General features: G+C 35.5%; 1 protein-coding gene and 1 non-coding gene across 11 annotated transcripts in view; both read left to right on the forward strand.

The window, feature by feature from the left end:
- TMEM167A (transmembrane protein 167A) overlaps positions 1–16,090 on the forward strand; it is a 77,486-nt gene that overhangs the window by 265 nt on the left and 61,131 nt on the right. For 3 of the 10 annotated variants that reach the window (XM_087430090.1, XM_087430092.1, XM_087430091.1), the window contains exons 2-3: positions 11,519–11,628; positions 15,745–15,779. In XM_087430090.1, the coding sequence (XP_087286216.1) occupies positions 11,519–11,628; positions 15,745–15,779 (145 nt within the window). The other 7 variants (XR_015552033.1, XR_015552032.1, XR_015552034.1 and 4 more) reach the window with 7 other exon arrangements.
- LOC147917353 (small nucleolar RNA U109) lies at positions 13,229–13,363 on the forward strand. Its single transcript, XR_015552120.1, has one exon. It is a non-coding gene; the product is annotated as a small nucleolar RNA U109 (small nucleolar RNA).

The following is a 16,090-nucleotide window of genomic DNA, read 5'->3' on the forward strand; positions in this document are numbered from 1 at the left end:
GGCTTACCCCGTCGGTTCCATAGACTGTGGTGTTTGGCCGTCTGAGGCATTAGAGCTTCTCGAGTTTGCGCTTGTTCTTTTGCGTTTCCTTAGCTCCCTACGGGCCTGAGCCGGGTGTTTATTTCATTGTTCTCAAATAAACCCCAAACTCCACACCTTGTCACCTGTTGAATTAGTGGCCTTTCAGGCCCCTTCTGCTGCATTCTCTCAAGCTTAAAGGTGCTACTTTACAAACAGTAGATTTTAATGATTGGAGGTCTCTGCAGAGGTGGTTTGTCTCCTAGGAGCCTAATATGTTTGGAGTGGTGCCTGGCCTCAGGCCTTCCTCCCCTCCCCACACATTATTGAGGTTGTGTGTGTTATTTGGTGCTGTTGCAGATTCCTTTGATAGTTTGGGCCTTTTAGGAAAGCTTGAAATAGATCATGAAAATTTCCAAAAGACATGCTTACATTTCTAGGCTGAGAAAAAGTCGTAAAGCTAGAATGGCCAGAGGACAGATGTATATAAGATCTCACAACCTATGTCTGCCGGCGTTTTACCTTTGTTATGGTGAATGAGTCTACACCAGGCCCTCAGGGAGACTTGATGAAGTCCACGTGCCAAATGTTGCGTTTACGAGCATATTTCTGGGGAAAGGATGCGTGCCTTTTATTATAGTATCAAAAGCAACCATGACCCCAAAACTATGCTGTGAAAAGTTGTTGAGCTTGTGTTCCCAGAAGTTCCTGCAGAATCCCACACAGCACAAAACTCTCAGACATTTAATCGAAAACGTTAATTGTTGCTTGCTTTAGGCCTGCTACTTTGATTATAGCTGGGGCATAAGTCACAGTCTGTCCCCTGGAGAAGAGAGGATAGCAGTTTATTGGCAGTTTATTCCTTCCTTGGCCAAGGATATCTCCAGCTTCTTTCCCCGCCTACCACATGATAGGCTGGATACCCTTGCTCTTAAAGAGTGTCATTAGTGAGCTGTTATTTAACTTAGAAAATATGGTTCCTTTTTCAATTTAAAAAGACTAGAGAGACTGTCACTCTTAATTCTTTTAAGTCTTCTATCTTCCTAGAAGCTGAAGTTGAATTATTTTACTCATAGTACAAGTCAAAGATATACATATTCTTTTCATCATTTCGTTGTCTTATGTACTAGCTGAAAGCAGGACGTATACCATGTTTAAGACTATTTAAACTCTCTGGCCATACTTGTTTTTTCCAAAGTAGCAATAATAGCTTTCATTTATTAGCACTTGATATGTGCCAGGCTGTGGTCGAAAAATCAGTTTATAAGCATTTTCTTATTTCCCAGCTCACAACAACTTCTGAGTAAATATTTATAGGTGAAGGAAGTCAGGCACAAGGAGACTGATGTGCTTGGGGTCGCACACCTAGTGCGAGTCCTAGAAGCCAGGACTCAAACTTATTTTAATGTCTAGATGCTAGAGGTCTTCACGCTGTTGTTAACAGAAACAACATAACTGAGGGTAAAGCAGGTCTTAGTGATGTGTTGCTCTCAAATATGTTATGCCAATCAGACCTGAGTGGATACTAGAAACAACTGCCAGGTGATTAATTTTTCATTCCTGCTCTGTTCCTGTGAGATTAGGATGTCAGCATTTTACAGAAAGTACATTGTAGTTGGAAGAGCTACACGATGAGGTTTCCTTTTTTTATATAATTTTATTTATTTATTTATTTATTTATTTTCCCCCAAAGCCCCAGTAGATAGTTGTATGTCATAGCTGCACATCCTTCTAGTTGCTGTATGTGGGATGCGGCCTCAGCATGGCCGGAGAAGCGGTGCGTCGGTGCGCGCCCGGGATCTGAACCCGGGCCGCCAGCAGCAGAGCACGCGCACTCAACCGCTAAGCCACGGGGCCAGCCCTGAGGTTTCTTTTTGAGTTTGTGCCTAAACTTTGTATATTTGTGAGGTAACCCAAGGATAATGACTTAAATCTGAATTACTGTATTTTAATGAGTCCATTTTTAAAATGCATTTCAAGCCCATGAAATGCTTATCAGCAGTAATAATTTACAACTATCAACATAGTCTAATAATTATATCACTTATGAATTAATACTTTTAAGAACTTTAGAATGCCTCATTCTCCCTAACTCTTAACATCCTTCAAGATTCATCTCAAGTTTCATCTCTTCCCAGGAAGCCTTCCTGCCCCTTCTGTTTTCTTCTGCTGCTTTTAGGGATCCGTTTGGACATCTAGAGTCAACATATACACCTCCAGTATCCCTCTAGCGTAGCACTTATCACAGAAAACAGCAATAGAGTATTGCCTATATTTCTCCCCTCTCTAGGCAGAGTTCTTAAAGTAGAGAATAGCTCTTTTAATCTCTACATCATAGTGTCAGTTAGAGTTAGTACTCAAATTAGAGTCTGGGGATAAAAAGTCCTGTAAAACATGCTCAGTGTCTTCAAGGACTTCACAGTCAAGTGGGGAAGATTATTAAATAAGTAAATTCTGTGTGTTATCTGCTGTGATGTAGAGAGACCTGTAATGGAAAGATCGTGGGCTTCAGACTGAGCCGAACAGGATCAGAACCATTCCCAGTTCCCATCCTTACTTGCTTAACCTGGAGAAGTTGATCTTCATTTCTTCCTCTTTTGGTGTGTTAAGTGACTTTTATTTTATTTTAATTTGTGAGCATTTTATTTTAATGCTCACAAATCCTGCAAAGTAGGAGCTATTGCCCACATTTTATAATTAAACTGAATATCAGAGGAGGAATATGAAATATTTTTCCTCATCCTGTAGCGGAGATATGTAGAAAATACATTAGAAACACAGAGGAAAGAGGAATTCTGGCTGAGAACTGCGGGGAAGACATCCCCAAGGAGGTAACACTGACTTTTATGTTTAAGAGTGAGTTAGGGATTGGGGAAGGAGTCATTAGCTAGAGCTGGGACAGCATTCTCTATCCTTTAGATGGATAAAGGAAATGGCAGTTATGGAGACAAAGGGCATGAACTTGAATAGTTGCTTGGAGACTGGCGGAAATAGAAATTAGGGAGTGAAATGATGAGAGATGAGACTAGAAAGATTGGGGCAGATCTTGAAGTGGTTTGTGCCCTACCAAGGACTTTATATTTTGATGATATTTAGCTGCTTTCTTGATAAAGGCTGTAGAGCAGGGAAGAGAATGGTGTTCATTCTAGAAAACCAACTGGTAACAATATGGAGGGTATATTTAAATAGACGAAGATTAAAATGTGGGAGACCACTTTAGATTAGAAACAAATGCAGTGATCCAGGTAGTAGATGATTGAATGCCTCAACTCTTGACAGTAGTAGTTAGATTGAAAGGAAAGGATAAATAAGAAGATATCTTGAAGATGCTTAGTGAGGGGTGATGAAGCACAACTCCAGTTTGTATGATTGGTTGGATTGGAAGGAAGTATTGGTTAAGCACCTACTCTGCCAGACGCTTTACATACAATGTTTTATTAAAGACTTACGTTATGGGCCACCTTGTACTTATGAAGAAAAAGGCGCAGAAAGATTAAGTGTCTTTCCCAAGATCACACTGCTTATAAATATTGAAGCTAAGATTTAAACTTAACAGCTCTGTTTGTCACTAAACCTTGTGCCCTTTTTATTATACAATAATGCCATTAATTCCACAGGAAATTCAAGAGGAAAAGCAAGGTTTGTATGCCTCAGTGTTTGGGGGAGGGGGAGTTGGTTAAGATGATAATTCTATTGCTACTATTGCTTTTGTGCCATCAACACATGGCAGCACAATAGAAAGGCAAATATCTTCTTAGTATTATAAAAGTAGTTTTGACCTCATAAACCCGCGAAAGGGTCCCATGAACTACACTTTAAAGACCACTGCATTAGGCTAATAGGTATCTGTTGTGGATGCTGGTTCTCTGTAGCACAGTGGCTTGTAACCCTGACTGCAAGCAAAAACTTCCAGGGAGCTTTGAGAAACTAAATGCCCAACCATTTCAGTCCAAATTTCTGGGCATTGATCATTTTTAAATGCTCCAGGTGATTCTAATGAGTGGCCAGGATTCATACTGTGTTTGAGCCCATGTATTTGGAAGTTTTTCTATTTCATCCATCTTTGTCTTTTCTGATTGCATGGTCAGAGTCCCTTTTTGTAACAGGAATTTCACTTTGTCCTTCAGAATACTTTCTCTTGTGAAATCATTTATCAAGGACACCTGAAGCATTTGTTTCATTTTTTTTAAGTCTACTATTTATCATAGTTATACATATGCTTTCTCTTATGAACAGTTTTGACATCCTTGTTGCTTTATATTTAGATCTGAGGTGTCCATAAAATAGCTCCAAAACCAAGCAGCACAGACATGGCAAATGCATTGTGGGTACCATGACAGTAAGATAAAAAGTAGCACAAATGCCCACCACTCTTGCCAGTGGAGAACAGAGTTGAGGTGCTTCTACTCTGGCTGGTAGCTTTAGTCATAGCCGTGAAATTTCTTAATTTTAAGTGGAAAGTGTAAGTAGAGAAGGTCTCTACACTTTTGAAACAGGACTGGTAAGATCAAATGGCTATTTAGTCCAGCCCCCTTATTTTACAAGTGAAACAAACTGAAGTGTAGGGATGCTGATTTATCCAAGGACAAATTTATATGCTTGGATTGTTTCATTAAATAATCCAAATGTTTAGTGGCCACTGGTTCTGAGAGACAGGTGATGTGTTCTCAACATTGAAACATTACGTGGTCCTGGTTTGGTTTCAGATTGAACCAAGATAACTTGTGTGTTTGGTATAACCAGTGCTACCTTACAGTGAGCAACAAAGGTTGAACCTATGGGCTAATAATGCCAAAGGAAAATGTTAAATATTTCTGTATGTTAGTGGAAATCTTGTCAGTCACCTGTGGTCACTTACTTTGAGCAAATGGGGTGTGTGTGCATTTGCACATTCACAGACAGGCTTACATTTATCTCTGCATTTCCATGTTTTTCCATTTTAAGAGATAATAGTGGTACATATGAATTTACAAGTAGAGACTGGTTGGAAAATGCTGACCTGACCTAGATTTGTAAAGAATAAAATACTGGCCCACTTTTCCAGTACTGTATAATTTTTATCATAGTTAGGTCAGGAATGTCATTTCTGGGTTTCCTTCCACCTCCAGAGAGGGGTAAATGACGTGGTTTTGTGTAAAATTGTTACTATTTGGAGTTTTAAGAATTTGTTTTTGGTATTCAATTCTTGTTTTAAAGTGAACTTCAGTTAAACTAGAGTAATTAACATGTCAATAAAAATTTAATTCCCACATAGGAGGCACTCAACTTTTGAAGCTCCCAGACAGTGTTACACATAAAGAAGCCCCTTAATCAACAAATTGGTTAAACAATTTGTTTTGATGATCCTAAAAATAAACAAATAAGCTACATGGAGCTCAAGTGATCCAGGACTAATGAAAATACTGTAGGCTTAGTCAGAGTCTTTTCTTCAGATTAAGTATGGTTAGTAACCAGGCGTTGAGCACTCCGTGGGCAAAGCGCTGTTTAGCATATTAATATGCATATTTCTGCCGCTTTTCTCCTTGTTTCTTTCTTTGTGCCTTTATAATACTTGGATCTTTTCCCTTTTTTTCCCCTCTGTTGCTAATGTTCTGGGTGGTTTCTTTTACTTAGAGGTATTTTTATTTATATATCTGAAAACAAAACCCTATGTTGTATTCTTGCCCTTATATCCAAACTTAATGAATATAGTTTTAACATTCAAGGATGACTCGGGAAATAAGAAATTATATCTTTATAGATTAAAATTATAAAAATTGATTCTGAAATAAATATTCCTAACGTTTCAAATTGACTTGAGAATAGAGAATTTTAAAAAGATGTGTCAACATTGCGAGTTAATTTCGTGTTTCAACACTGAGCTTTGCATTAGCCAATCTCCATCTATTCATCGATAAATTATTTCATCTCCTGTAGTAGTGGCCAAATGAAAGTCTGAATTATTTTGATTATTTCAAAGGGCCTAACATTGTGATTTACTTCAGAATGATAATACAGAGTAACTGACACATCAAGTTTCTTTGTTTCTGGTTTGGATAAATTAATTTAGTACAATAACGTTAATTATTTGAAGCATATCAGAAGCTCAGATTAGCTTATGATATTAGTATGATAAGTCTGGAGTGTGGAAGGATAGTAAAAGGGACCTTTGGATAAAAATGGCTTGGGATCTCCATTGCCATTTTTTAGAAGAATGAGCACAACTGAGAGTAAAGGTCAAAGGTCAAGGCAGCTTGCTGTAGTCCACAACCCCAAGGCTTACCATGTTGATTATATTTGAGGTTGTGCTCTAGAGGGTGCCAAGGCAGCCCTGAGTCTAGGAAATGTTACTGGATACAGCTTTATAAAAAGGAAGTGTTTGCAGGTGTGGTAGACAAAATGCCGTTCCCAGCCACCCCTCCTAAAAACCAACCAACCAACCAACCTGTGACTGTGTTATCTTACTGGGCAAAGGGAACTTTGCATATGTGATTAAGTTAATAATTTTGGAATAGGCAAAGTATCTTGAATTATGGGTAGGGGGGCAGTTTAATCACAAGAATCCTTGTAAGAGAGAGGCGGGAGGGTCAGTCGTAGTCACAAAAGAAGTGACTGTTGAGGTCAGAGTGATGAAGGGTCACTAGCCAAGAAATACAGGCAGCCTCTAGAAGCTGGAAAAGGCAGGAAAACAGATTCTTCCCTAGAGCCTCCAGAAGGAACGAATTGTCTTGTATTTTAGAACACTTTGGTTCTAGTGTGCATTATTTAATGTTTAATAGTTAGCTAAATTTATTAAACTGGATAGCATGCATTGTATAACTCCCTGGCATTGTCACAGGGTGTCTTCACTGAAAATTAGGTAAACCTTAGATTTGAGAATTATTTGAGGTTCTAGAATTTTCTGCCAGCCAACTTGCCTACTAAGTCATCCAGACCTCTGAAAACGTGTCTCTCTTACAAGTTAGGTGGAACACACACTGTCCCATATGCAAGCACCTCAAGGCTGGCTGCTTGATAGAACTTTATCTGAATTTCAGTTGCTGAATAAGAGGATTTAGATACTGAGAGGAAATTACCTCAGGCCTTTATTTTACGCTGTAGCCTAGGCCTTTAACATAAACATAAGGATATATGCTTCTTCCTTCTGGATTTTCCAGATATCATTGACAACTAAATATAAATGCAAAGCAGCGTATGGAGGTTTCTCTTGAGTAGTTAATAAATATTCAGCAGTCTGATCTATACTTTTTTAATAACATGCATTGTTAATTTGGAATCTATGTATGCTCTTGCCTTTGTTAAAATGCTCGTTATTTGCATTTGTTTCAAGTTCCTGTTCAATCAGCATTTTTCAGTGACTACTGTGCGCTATTTTGTTTAATAGGCACGGGGGATTGGTAAGAACCTCAATAAAATGGAGGAGACACAGTACAGTACAATTTGATGGGTGCTATCATAGGCAGGTATGTGTGTGACACACATGTACAAAGATCCTGACTCTGCTTGGTGTGGAGAGTGGGCAGAGAAGACTTCACCAAGGAGGTGACTCTTAGTTGAGACCAGAAGGTTGAATCAGTTCATCAGGCAGGCAAAACTAGATGGAATGTGCAAAAACAGAGTACCTTGAAAAATATTTCATGGTTTAAAGGATCTGAAAAAAATTAAACACAGTAAATGAATTTTACTTCTCTTATGACCTTTTTCATCATCTTTCCCTCTATTTTGTGATCGAATGTGCTTGCTTTTTTCTTAGCTTCCTCCCTTTCCTTTAATAACATTTTCCTATTGAAAATCCCAATTATTTTTCTACAGAACAGGAACATCTGTTTCCTTTAACCGTGAGACTAAAATTTTATATCAGCGAACAACAGATGCTAAGCATTAAGAGGAATGCTTAGGTAGGCTAAGCAGTGGTAGGCTAATGTCTGTAAGTTTGAAATACTCTTGAGCAGAGTCTGAGTACATCTAAAAGACTTTCCCACCTAAGATTATTTGTTTAAATTTTAGGGTCTATAAATGCCAGGAACAAAGTTGTCTGTATCATATATTGCATACTTGTAAATGGTTTTCATTTGTAAATGGTTTCACACACAAATATATATATACACACCCCACTTCTTTAGTAATAGGCATGTTTTTAAGTGCCTCTTAAAATCTTTCATTATGAAAAAAAATCAAACATACAAAGGTAGAAAGAAGAGTTTAATGAAGCCTTATATACTCAGCATGTCATCATCAACCCCACACCTCGCATCACACACACACTGGATTATTTAGAAACCAATCCCAGACATCAAATCATTTAAGCATGTTTCTTTAACAAGTCATTCAGGAAAGGAAAAAGTACACATTGCAAAATCATGTATTTAGATACTCCATTAGGAAGATGATAAACCTACTTTGCAAATTTCTTTTCTATCCCCTTTACTGCATGAATCCTTTGCTTAATACAATGTCTGTTAATTATTCCTTGGACATGCAAATTCTTGATTCTATGGGGATGTTTTCCATGCTTTTGTCTCTTCTGGAGCTGTTCTGTTCTTTGCCCATCTAATTGTGCCCTTTCAAGGTTTGACTCAGTTCCTGCTTTCTCCTTCAAGCTTTTCCTGACCTTTCTTTATGAAAACAGCATTTTTTTGTCAGCCTGGCTCAGCCATGACTTACATATACTACAATGAGTTGCTATTTAGTGTTTAAAATATATGTCCTGTTTTAACTCGATTATAACTGCTGTACACTTCAGTTGTCTTATATAAAATAAGGGTATTAATAGCATCTGCCTCACATATCTGAGGATAAATAAGATAATCCAAAGCAAGCATTCAGTGAATATCAATTATTGTTCTTATCTATAAACTCCTAGAGGGAAGGGATCATGCTATATACTTTTTTAATCCTGTGTCTAGCCTCATGCCCCAGACAGAGTAGATACTAAATACATGTGTAGTTATGTTGTCTGGGAGGAAATCTGTGCTTTATATTTTATGAGGTTATTATCAAATACTATTTATCAATATATTCATATACATATTCAAAATGGCCTTTGAAAGATAAGCATTGTGAGATACTGTATTTTCTGTCTAGAATTGATCATTAGAGTTCATTCATTGATTTATTTCAAATTATAAAATGTATGTCACTTGGTTTCACAGATGCAAAATTAAAATCCAGTTCAATTAAAAACCAAGACATATTAAACTTTACTCTTGCTATATCCATGAAGAAATGATTTGCATAGGAAAGCAACTATTAAAATAATAATTACAAATCATTTTTGTTTATCTTTCTCAGACCATAAAAGTAACACTTAGAAAATTTGAAAAATCCAGAAAAGTTGAGAATTAGATTAAAAACTTTCCAGAGATAATCACTGCATTCTCCCCTCTTCTTGGCTTAAAGGTTTACATGGCTAAAGATATGCTGATTGTGAAATCTTGCGTGCTGGGTTTCCCACCACTTAGCATTGTACATAAGCGTTTTTTTGGTCGTTTGTTAAGTATTGGTAAATGTATAATTTTTTTAAATGTTTTGAGTAGTTAGTAAATATTTATTATAAAAATATGTAAAAGGTTAAAACATATGACAATTTCTGACAGGGCTGGTTCTTTTTTTAGGGTTCTGGCTATTCTTGCTTATTTTTCCATATGAACTTCAAAATTAGTTCTCTATTTCAAAAATAATTTGTTGGTATTGGGTTCACTTTAAATTTGTAGATTAGCTGTATGATGTTGCCTTCCAATATAAGAACCTGGCACATACTGCTTCGTTCTTTTATGTTCTTAGCATGTTTTAAGATTTTGTCAGTTTTGTCCTTTGTTGCCAATGTTGCACGTTTCTTGTTAAGCTTGTTCTTAGATATTTTAGCTTATTTTGTTCTAGTTGCTATTTTAAGTGGAGTCTTTTTTCCATTATGTCTTTCAACTGGTTGATAATATAATTATGAAGGCTATTGATTTAAATATTTTAATTATGTACCCAGCCACCTTACTCAGTTCCCTTATGGTCTGTAATCGTTTTTCACTAGAGTATTTTGGGCTTTTCAGGTAGCACTTATCATTTGCAAGTAACAATTTTGCCCTTTTAAAAAATTTTTTGTTAACTCATTGTTTGTCTAACTCCTGACTTTATAGGAAGTGCCTCTGAGTTTACTAAATAAGCATTGCTGTCTCCTGTGTGAGACTGGCATATTTTATCTATCTATATAATGGAAATGTTACTCTTTATTATGTTTTATGTAGTATTCCTGCACTTTTAAAAGTTATTTTTGTTTTTTATTCAGCAATGCCTTATTGGCCTCCTACTGTGTGGCACACACATAGGTGCTGGAGATTCAGAATCTGATAAGACAGTGTCCACTCTTCAGGAATGAGTGTTATAATAAATGTATAACGGTTTGCTGTAGGAACAGAAAGCAGAGTTCTATATGAAATAGGAGAGGGGAGCCAGATGAATTCAAGGAGACTTCCTGGAAAAGAGGATCCTTGAGCTGAATTTTGAATAGAGTAAGACCACTTCCATTTTACTTTGACTGGAAACTTATGATTTCCTATGATTCCTGTGTTAAATGTTTTAAATAACTTTTAAAGAATCAGCAGTGAATGAGCAAATGCTTTTCTTTCACCAAAACCTAATAGCCTAGTATCAGTCAATGCATGGAAAATGATTGCTTAAATTTAAAGCATTCTTATCCTAAAAGAATTTCAGAATTGAAAGAAACTTTAGCCAACATTTAGTCTATCTCCCCACTCTCCACTGAGTTCTACAGATGTGAAACAGAGGCTTAGAGAGGCTAATAATTAAACTGATGTCATATAGCCAGCTCTGGCAGAGCTTAGAGAGTCCGTGTCCTGCTTCATAGTCTGGGCTCCTAGAACATCTGTATTAATTACATATCGATTCAGCTTTGGTGAGCTATTTGGATTCATGTCCTTTTTGGGAGTGTTTTCAAGTTCTTGAATTTAAAATTTTTGTTGGCATCTTCTGCATTCCTTAGCCCAAAGAATGGAGGGGAAAGTACGCTCTCGCAGCACCTCATCATTTTGGTTTTTAAGTGTTCTCAGGCATGTCATTCTGTTTGCCTTTTTGAAGAAAAAGTATGATTTTTTTTTTTTAACAGGCTTAATTCACTTAATTTTTCTTGTCTAAAACTATGTGGTGGCCACAGCAGGAGCCTGGGTCCTCTGTACGGAGACTCTGATGTGGTTCTTTACAGGATGGTCAGTGATTCCTGATAGGAAGACTTGGTGAACAGGGTCTCTTCCTAGAGGTCAGGAGTGAGGTAGCTGTAGGTCTTGGAGATGGCATCAAAGGTGACCTTGGCTGGAAAAGATCAGAAAGTTAGTTGATGGGTTCATCTGAGACAGACCCCAGATGAAGAAGGAAGCTGTTGCACTCCTGTGGGCCAGTCTGTCATGCATTAGGAGGGCCTAGAAAAAAAGTATGATTCTTAACATGGAATTGTCTGGCATTTTTACCTGTGCAGTTTTTCTTGTGATATTAATTTTTCTTTTTCTCTTTTTAGTCTGCCATTTTCAATTTTCAGAGTCTGTTGACTGTGATCTTGCTGCTTATATGTACCTGTGCTTATATCCGATCCTTGGCACCCAGCCTCCTGGACAGAAATAAAACTGGGTATGTTACTAATAAAGTCTAATCACTGAAATTAGTTTGTAACTTAGTTTTGTAATAGCTTTTTACATTATTTCCTCCCTTTGTTTTTAAAAATCCAAAAACTTTATATTTACAGAATCTTACTAAATAAAAAAGATAGATATCAGAAGTGACCTGAAATGGGTTGGACTGAAGAAAAGTATATTTAAAAAGATGTGACAGATGTTTTTTCTGGGATTAGAGATACAATTTAGTACTTTCAAAGGCAGTGTTTGGCCTTAGTTTTTATAGAATAATTAGTAAAGTTGGTCATCATATTTCGAAAGTGTTAAACAGTTTGCAAGCACTGTGTCCATAAAAATAATAATATACAGACATCCCCTCTCCAGTCCAAGACTGCTCTAATCATATAGGCTCCCTGTCTGTATCATAAAGCAAACATCGTAAGAGAAATTTATTTAGCTTACTTAAAATAGTAATAAAAATTAAGTCTTGAACGTGTCACATCCCTTTTAATTATACGTTCACACCCTGAAAAAGTTTAAGCTCAACATGATAACACACAGAATTAAAATTTTAAAGTGCCATGATCATAATACAGAAATACATGTTGAATTCAGCGAAAAAGAAGAATATATTAAAAAAAACAGAGACCATGTGGTAAAAACTATGTAAACTTTCTTTGCCTTACATATTAATTTTTATGAATAATTGTCTTAATCCTTTCTTGATGAGAGCCTCTACCTCACTTAATCATTTTGAGAAATAAAAGGGTGAAATAAAATACTTCACATAGGAATAATTAATTATCTCCGGCATGTTTTTTGTTTTTAATGGAAAGAAAAAGGTCAAATTAGGGTCCTTCAAGGTCAGACTCTGCTTTTCTACTAATAAAAAGCTCCTACAAGAGGCCAGGTGGTAGATAATCAACTATGAGAGTAATAATTTCTGCTTCTCTTTCTTTCAACTCCATTCTATCTTTAGGGTCATAGTTAGCATTTATTTCAAACATCCCATTATCTAAATCATTTGGCTTTTATTACTATTCCTTTTATTGCCAATTATTTGAACATGTATAAAGGAATAAATAGAACCCCTAACCAGTTTTGAATATTGAAATTCAGTAATCCTGTTGCAGTAAATTGATAATCTGTCTCTATTGGCCTAAGGGATTTTATTTAAACTACTGAAGGTGAAAACAGATGTTATTTGTCCATCAGTTTTTCTGACAATGCTCCACTTCCTTTGTAGACATTGTCTTGCACGTCATTCCACCTTTTTCTCTGAATTCCTGCGGCACTTATCTTCAGCACTCAATTTAATACTTTGTCCATTTGTTGAAATTATATAATCTTATTTGTTGCTTAGTTGTGCATGAAGCCTTTCTGCCCAAACGGTTTTATTTCCTCCTTTCCTTCCTCTGCAACCCCCAACCATTAACTTATGGTTAAAGCATATGGTGGAAACATAAATATTCTCCTTGATCAGTTGCCTGGAATTCTAATATAATACATAACATCTATCTAGTAATATATTTAAGTGTTTATTTCATTAAAGAAAAATCACATAGTCATAGAATAGAATATTTGTACTTTTCTGATGCTATTATGAAGAAAGTAGATTGCATGCGGAGATGTCTGCTCCCCATTCCTTTGGGAGCAGGAATACATCCATAACATGCTACATTAAAAAAGGAGTTCTCAGGGCTGCCAACCTTACAGTAGAGGTTGAGTAGTAGTATATTTCTCCTACATAAAGGAACCAAAGAAATAGCATGACTATTTTTACATTTTAAGGTATATACTGATATAGTCAACTGTTTGAAAGCTTTTTTTAAAACTTTGTTTCTATATGTAAATGTTTAGCCAGTTTTATTTGACTTGTACATAAGAGATATTTTCTGCAGAAGAAATTTTTATAGGCCATTGTTGTGTTACAATACATATTTTTATGAGACTCATAATAAACTTTCCTTTCATTGTAGTATTTCATGCTTAAGTGGAGATGTCTGGACTAATTGGATAAAACAAGTTCTTGATGACTTCACTGTTGAAAATAACTTAATTTTTTGCTGCTTCGAATAGTATAGAACTAAGAAAAAGATTGCTACTTTGTCTTGTTTCCTATTTTCATAGACCTGATAGATTTATCAGCAGGTATAGTTATTGACTTATAGCCATAGAAACTAAGCAGCATAGTTTTGTTGGTTTTTACCAACTAATAAAGTTCCTGTGTTTTAGTAAACAGCATTTTGGGTATTACAGAAATATGTCAGGGGAAATAAATGTGGAAAAGGCCAAAGTGGTACTGATAAATCTCTAAGTTGCCAAGTTAGGAAATTTTTTTTTAATTTAAATAGCTTTTAATATGCTAACTATCTTCTACCAATTTCCCGGTGATGCTTTGAGTTATTTCTAGAATATCAGACCTAAAAAGACCTTGACTGTGATCGTTTGGGTTCAGACTATGTTCTGTGGGGCTCTAAGCTTCCCGTAGAGGAGTTTCAAGTGTCCTGCCTCTAAGTCCCTCAACTGGGATAGCTTTAAATCAGTAGTGCATGTTATAATCAATAGGTTTTTTAGAATCAAGGAACCATGACATTGCAGATCACTAACCAATTGTCTTCCATTTTTTGATGAAATGTAAGCCAATTTTAAGTGACATCTGGAGTTATTGTCACATGTGCCTTTAGCCTATGTATTACTGAACACAGCACATGTTAGTCACTATTCTAAAGACTTTCTGTGTAATAACTCATTTAATCCTTATAACAACCCTACGAGGGTGAGTGCTATTAAAGAGATAAAGTAATTTTCTCACAGTTATGCGACCATTTAAGTAGGATTGAATTTAGGCACAGTCTGGCTCTTATACTATCCTACATTACTTTCAAGAGTATATATGGTTTTTGTCCTTCTGTTCTTGTAGTAAAATCATTTCACCTGTCAGAATGTCCATCTTTTAAAATAAACTTGTATTTTTACCCATTTTATTTAATCTGAACTAAGAGACTTTGCTTTGAGGTTAGGAAGTTATTATACTTCAAGGAGGAGCATATGTAGAACTTAATTGAACCAGTATTTTATTTCAGTCTTAACCATTCAAATAAAATGATTCATTAGCCAGCCATCTCTTTGGGCAAAAAAAGTATCATATAAATTTCCCTAGAATTTAAGTTTTATGATTTTGCTACGGCAATCCTAACTTACTGCAATAAGTAATGTTAATTTATCTTGATTTGTAACCATGGGTAACACCATTTATAATTCTTGTCTTCTGTCAGACCAACAAAATAGCTGTCTATAATGTTGTTTTTTTTTTTCAGATATTTGTAATCATTGAATGACTCATTTGGTTTTGTTTTTAAAAAGCTGGTACTTTTAAACATGGCAAATAAGTGATATATCAATATAGTATATATTTAATTCATAATATATTCATTCATAAAATTGAAATGGACATCTTCCTTCTAATTCTTCTTATTTCCAGAATATATGTGTTTTAAATGCCATATTTCGTTAACTCAGGTAATGTCCCTAAGCTAGGATTTTCTACTTACATTGAAAGCATAGGCACATATTTTTGTATTCCTCCTTATTGAATGATATAGTTATATAACTGCTATCACTGCAGTTCATCGTTATAGATTATTTAAATATAGAGCTACATTCGGTAAGAAGTAAGGTTTTTTAGTATGAGAGTTTTATTTTTTAATGTCAAAATTCATCTCAAATCAACTGTGTTCATGTACCATTTTCTCACAATTAATGTTTATTTAAATTGGCATATGTATTTTCTACTTTTGAAGGTAAAGCACTTGAAGTTGACTATATTAATCCTACAATAGTAAACCATTATGCAAATTTTTGCCACTGTCACGTTAATTTACTGTGAATTTAACCTATGATATCACATATATTCTAGTTTGTAACACTTTCTATGCGTTAATGGTTGATAAGCTGTTTTGTCCTACTTTTCTACATAAATGAAGGCTTGACATCAAACAAATTTCAATTTTGAAGCAAAGCATCAGAATTTAAAATGCTAGTATATAATGAATTCTCTATGTGATACTGAGAAAATTATTTACCTTTCCCAGTAATCAATAACTGCTTTTTTCTTTTTTATTCTACTCAGATTGTTGGGTATATTTTGGAAGTGTGCCAGAATTGGTAAGTGTTTATCTATAATCTCCCTCCACTTATTCAGCTCTAAATTGTTGGCCAATTTACTTATGTCATATTCACACATATCAAATGTCAGTTTTAAAAATGCAGGCTTCCCAATTTCATGCATTTTTGCAAAAGTTTGTAGGGTTCCACCAAACTCTTTTCCTTATTCTATTTAAACCTACACTTGGTGGATACTTCTTAATACTTCATTAGCAGGCAGATGGAATATATAAGCAAAATCTCTCTAATTCAGATATCAAATACTATGCATTTCTGATTTTGAAGAGATTTCAGACAAATGTGTATAGTTT

The sequence above is a fragment of the Ceratotherium simum genome, chromosome 4 (assembly GCF_057802395.1).
Source record: "Ceratotherium simum simum isolate JZ-2026a chromosome 4, ASM5780239v1, whole genome shotgun sequence".
Classification (NCBI taxonomy): Eukaryota; Metazoa; Chordata; class Mammalia; order Perissodactyla; family Rhinocerotidae; genus Ceratotherium; species Ceratotherium simum.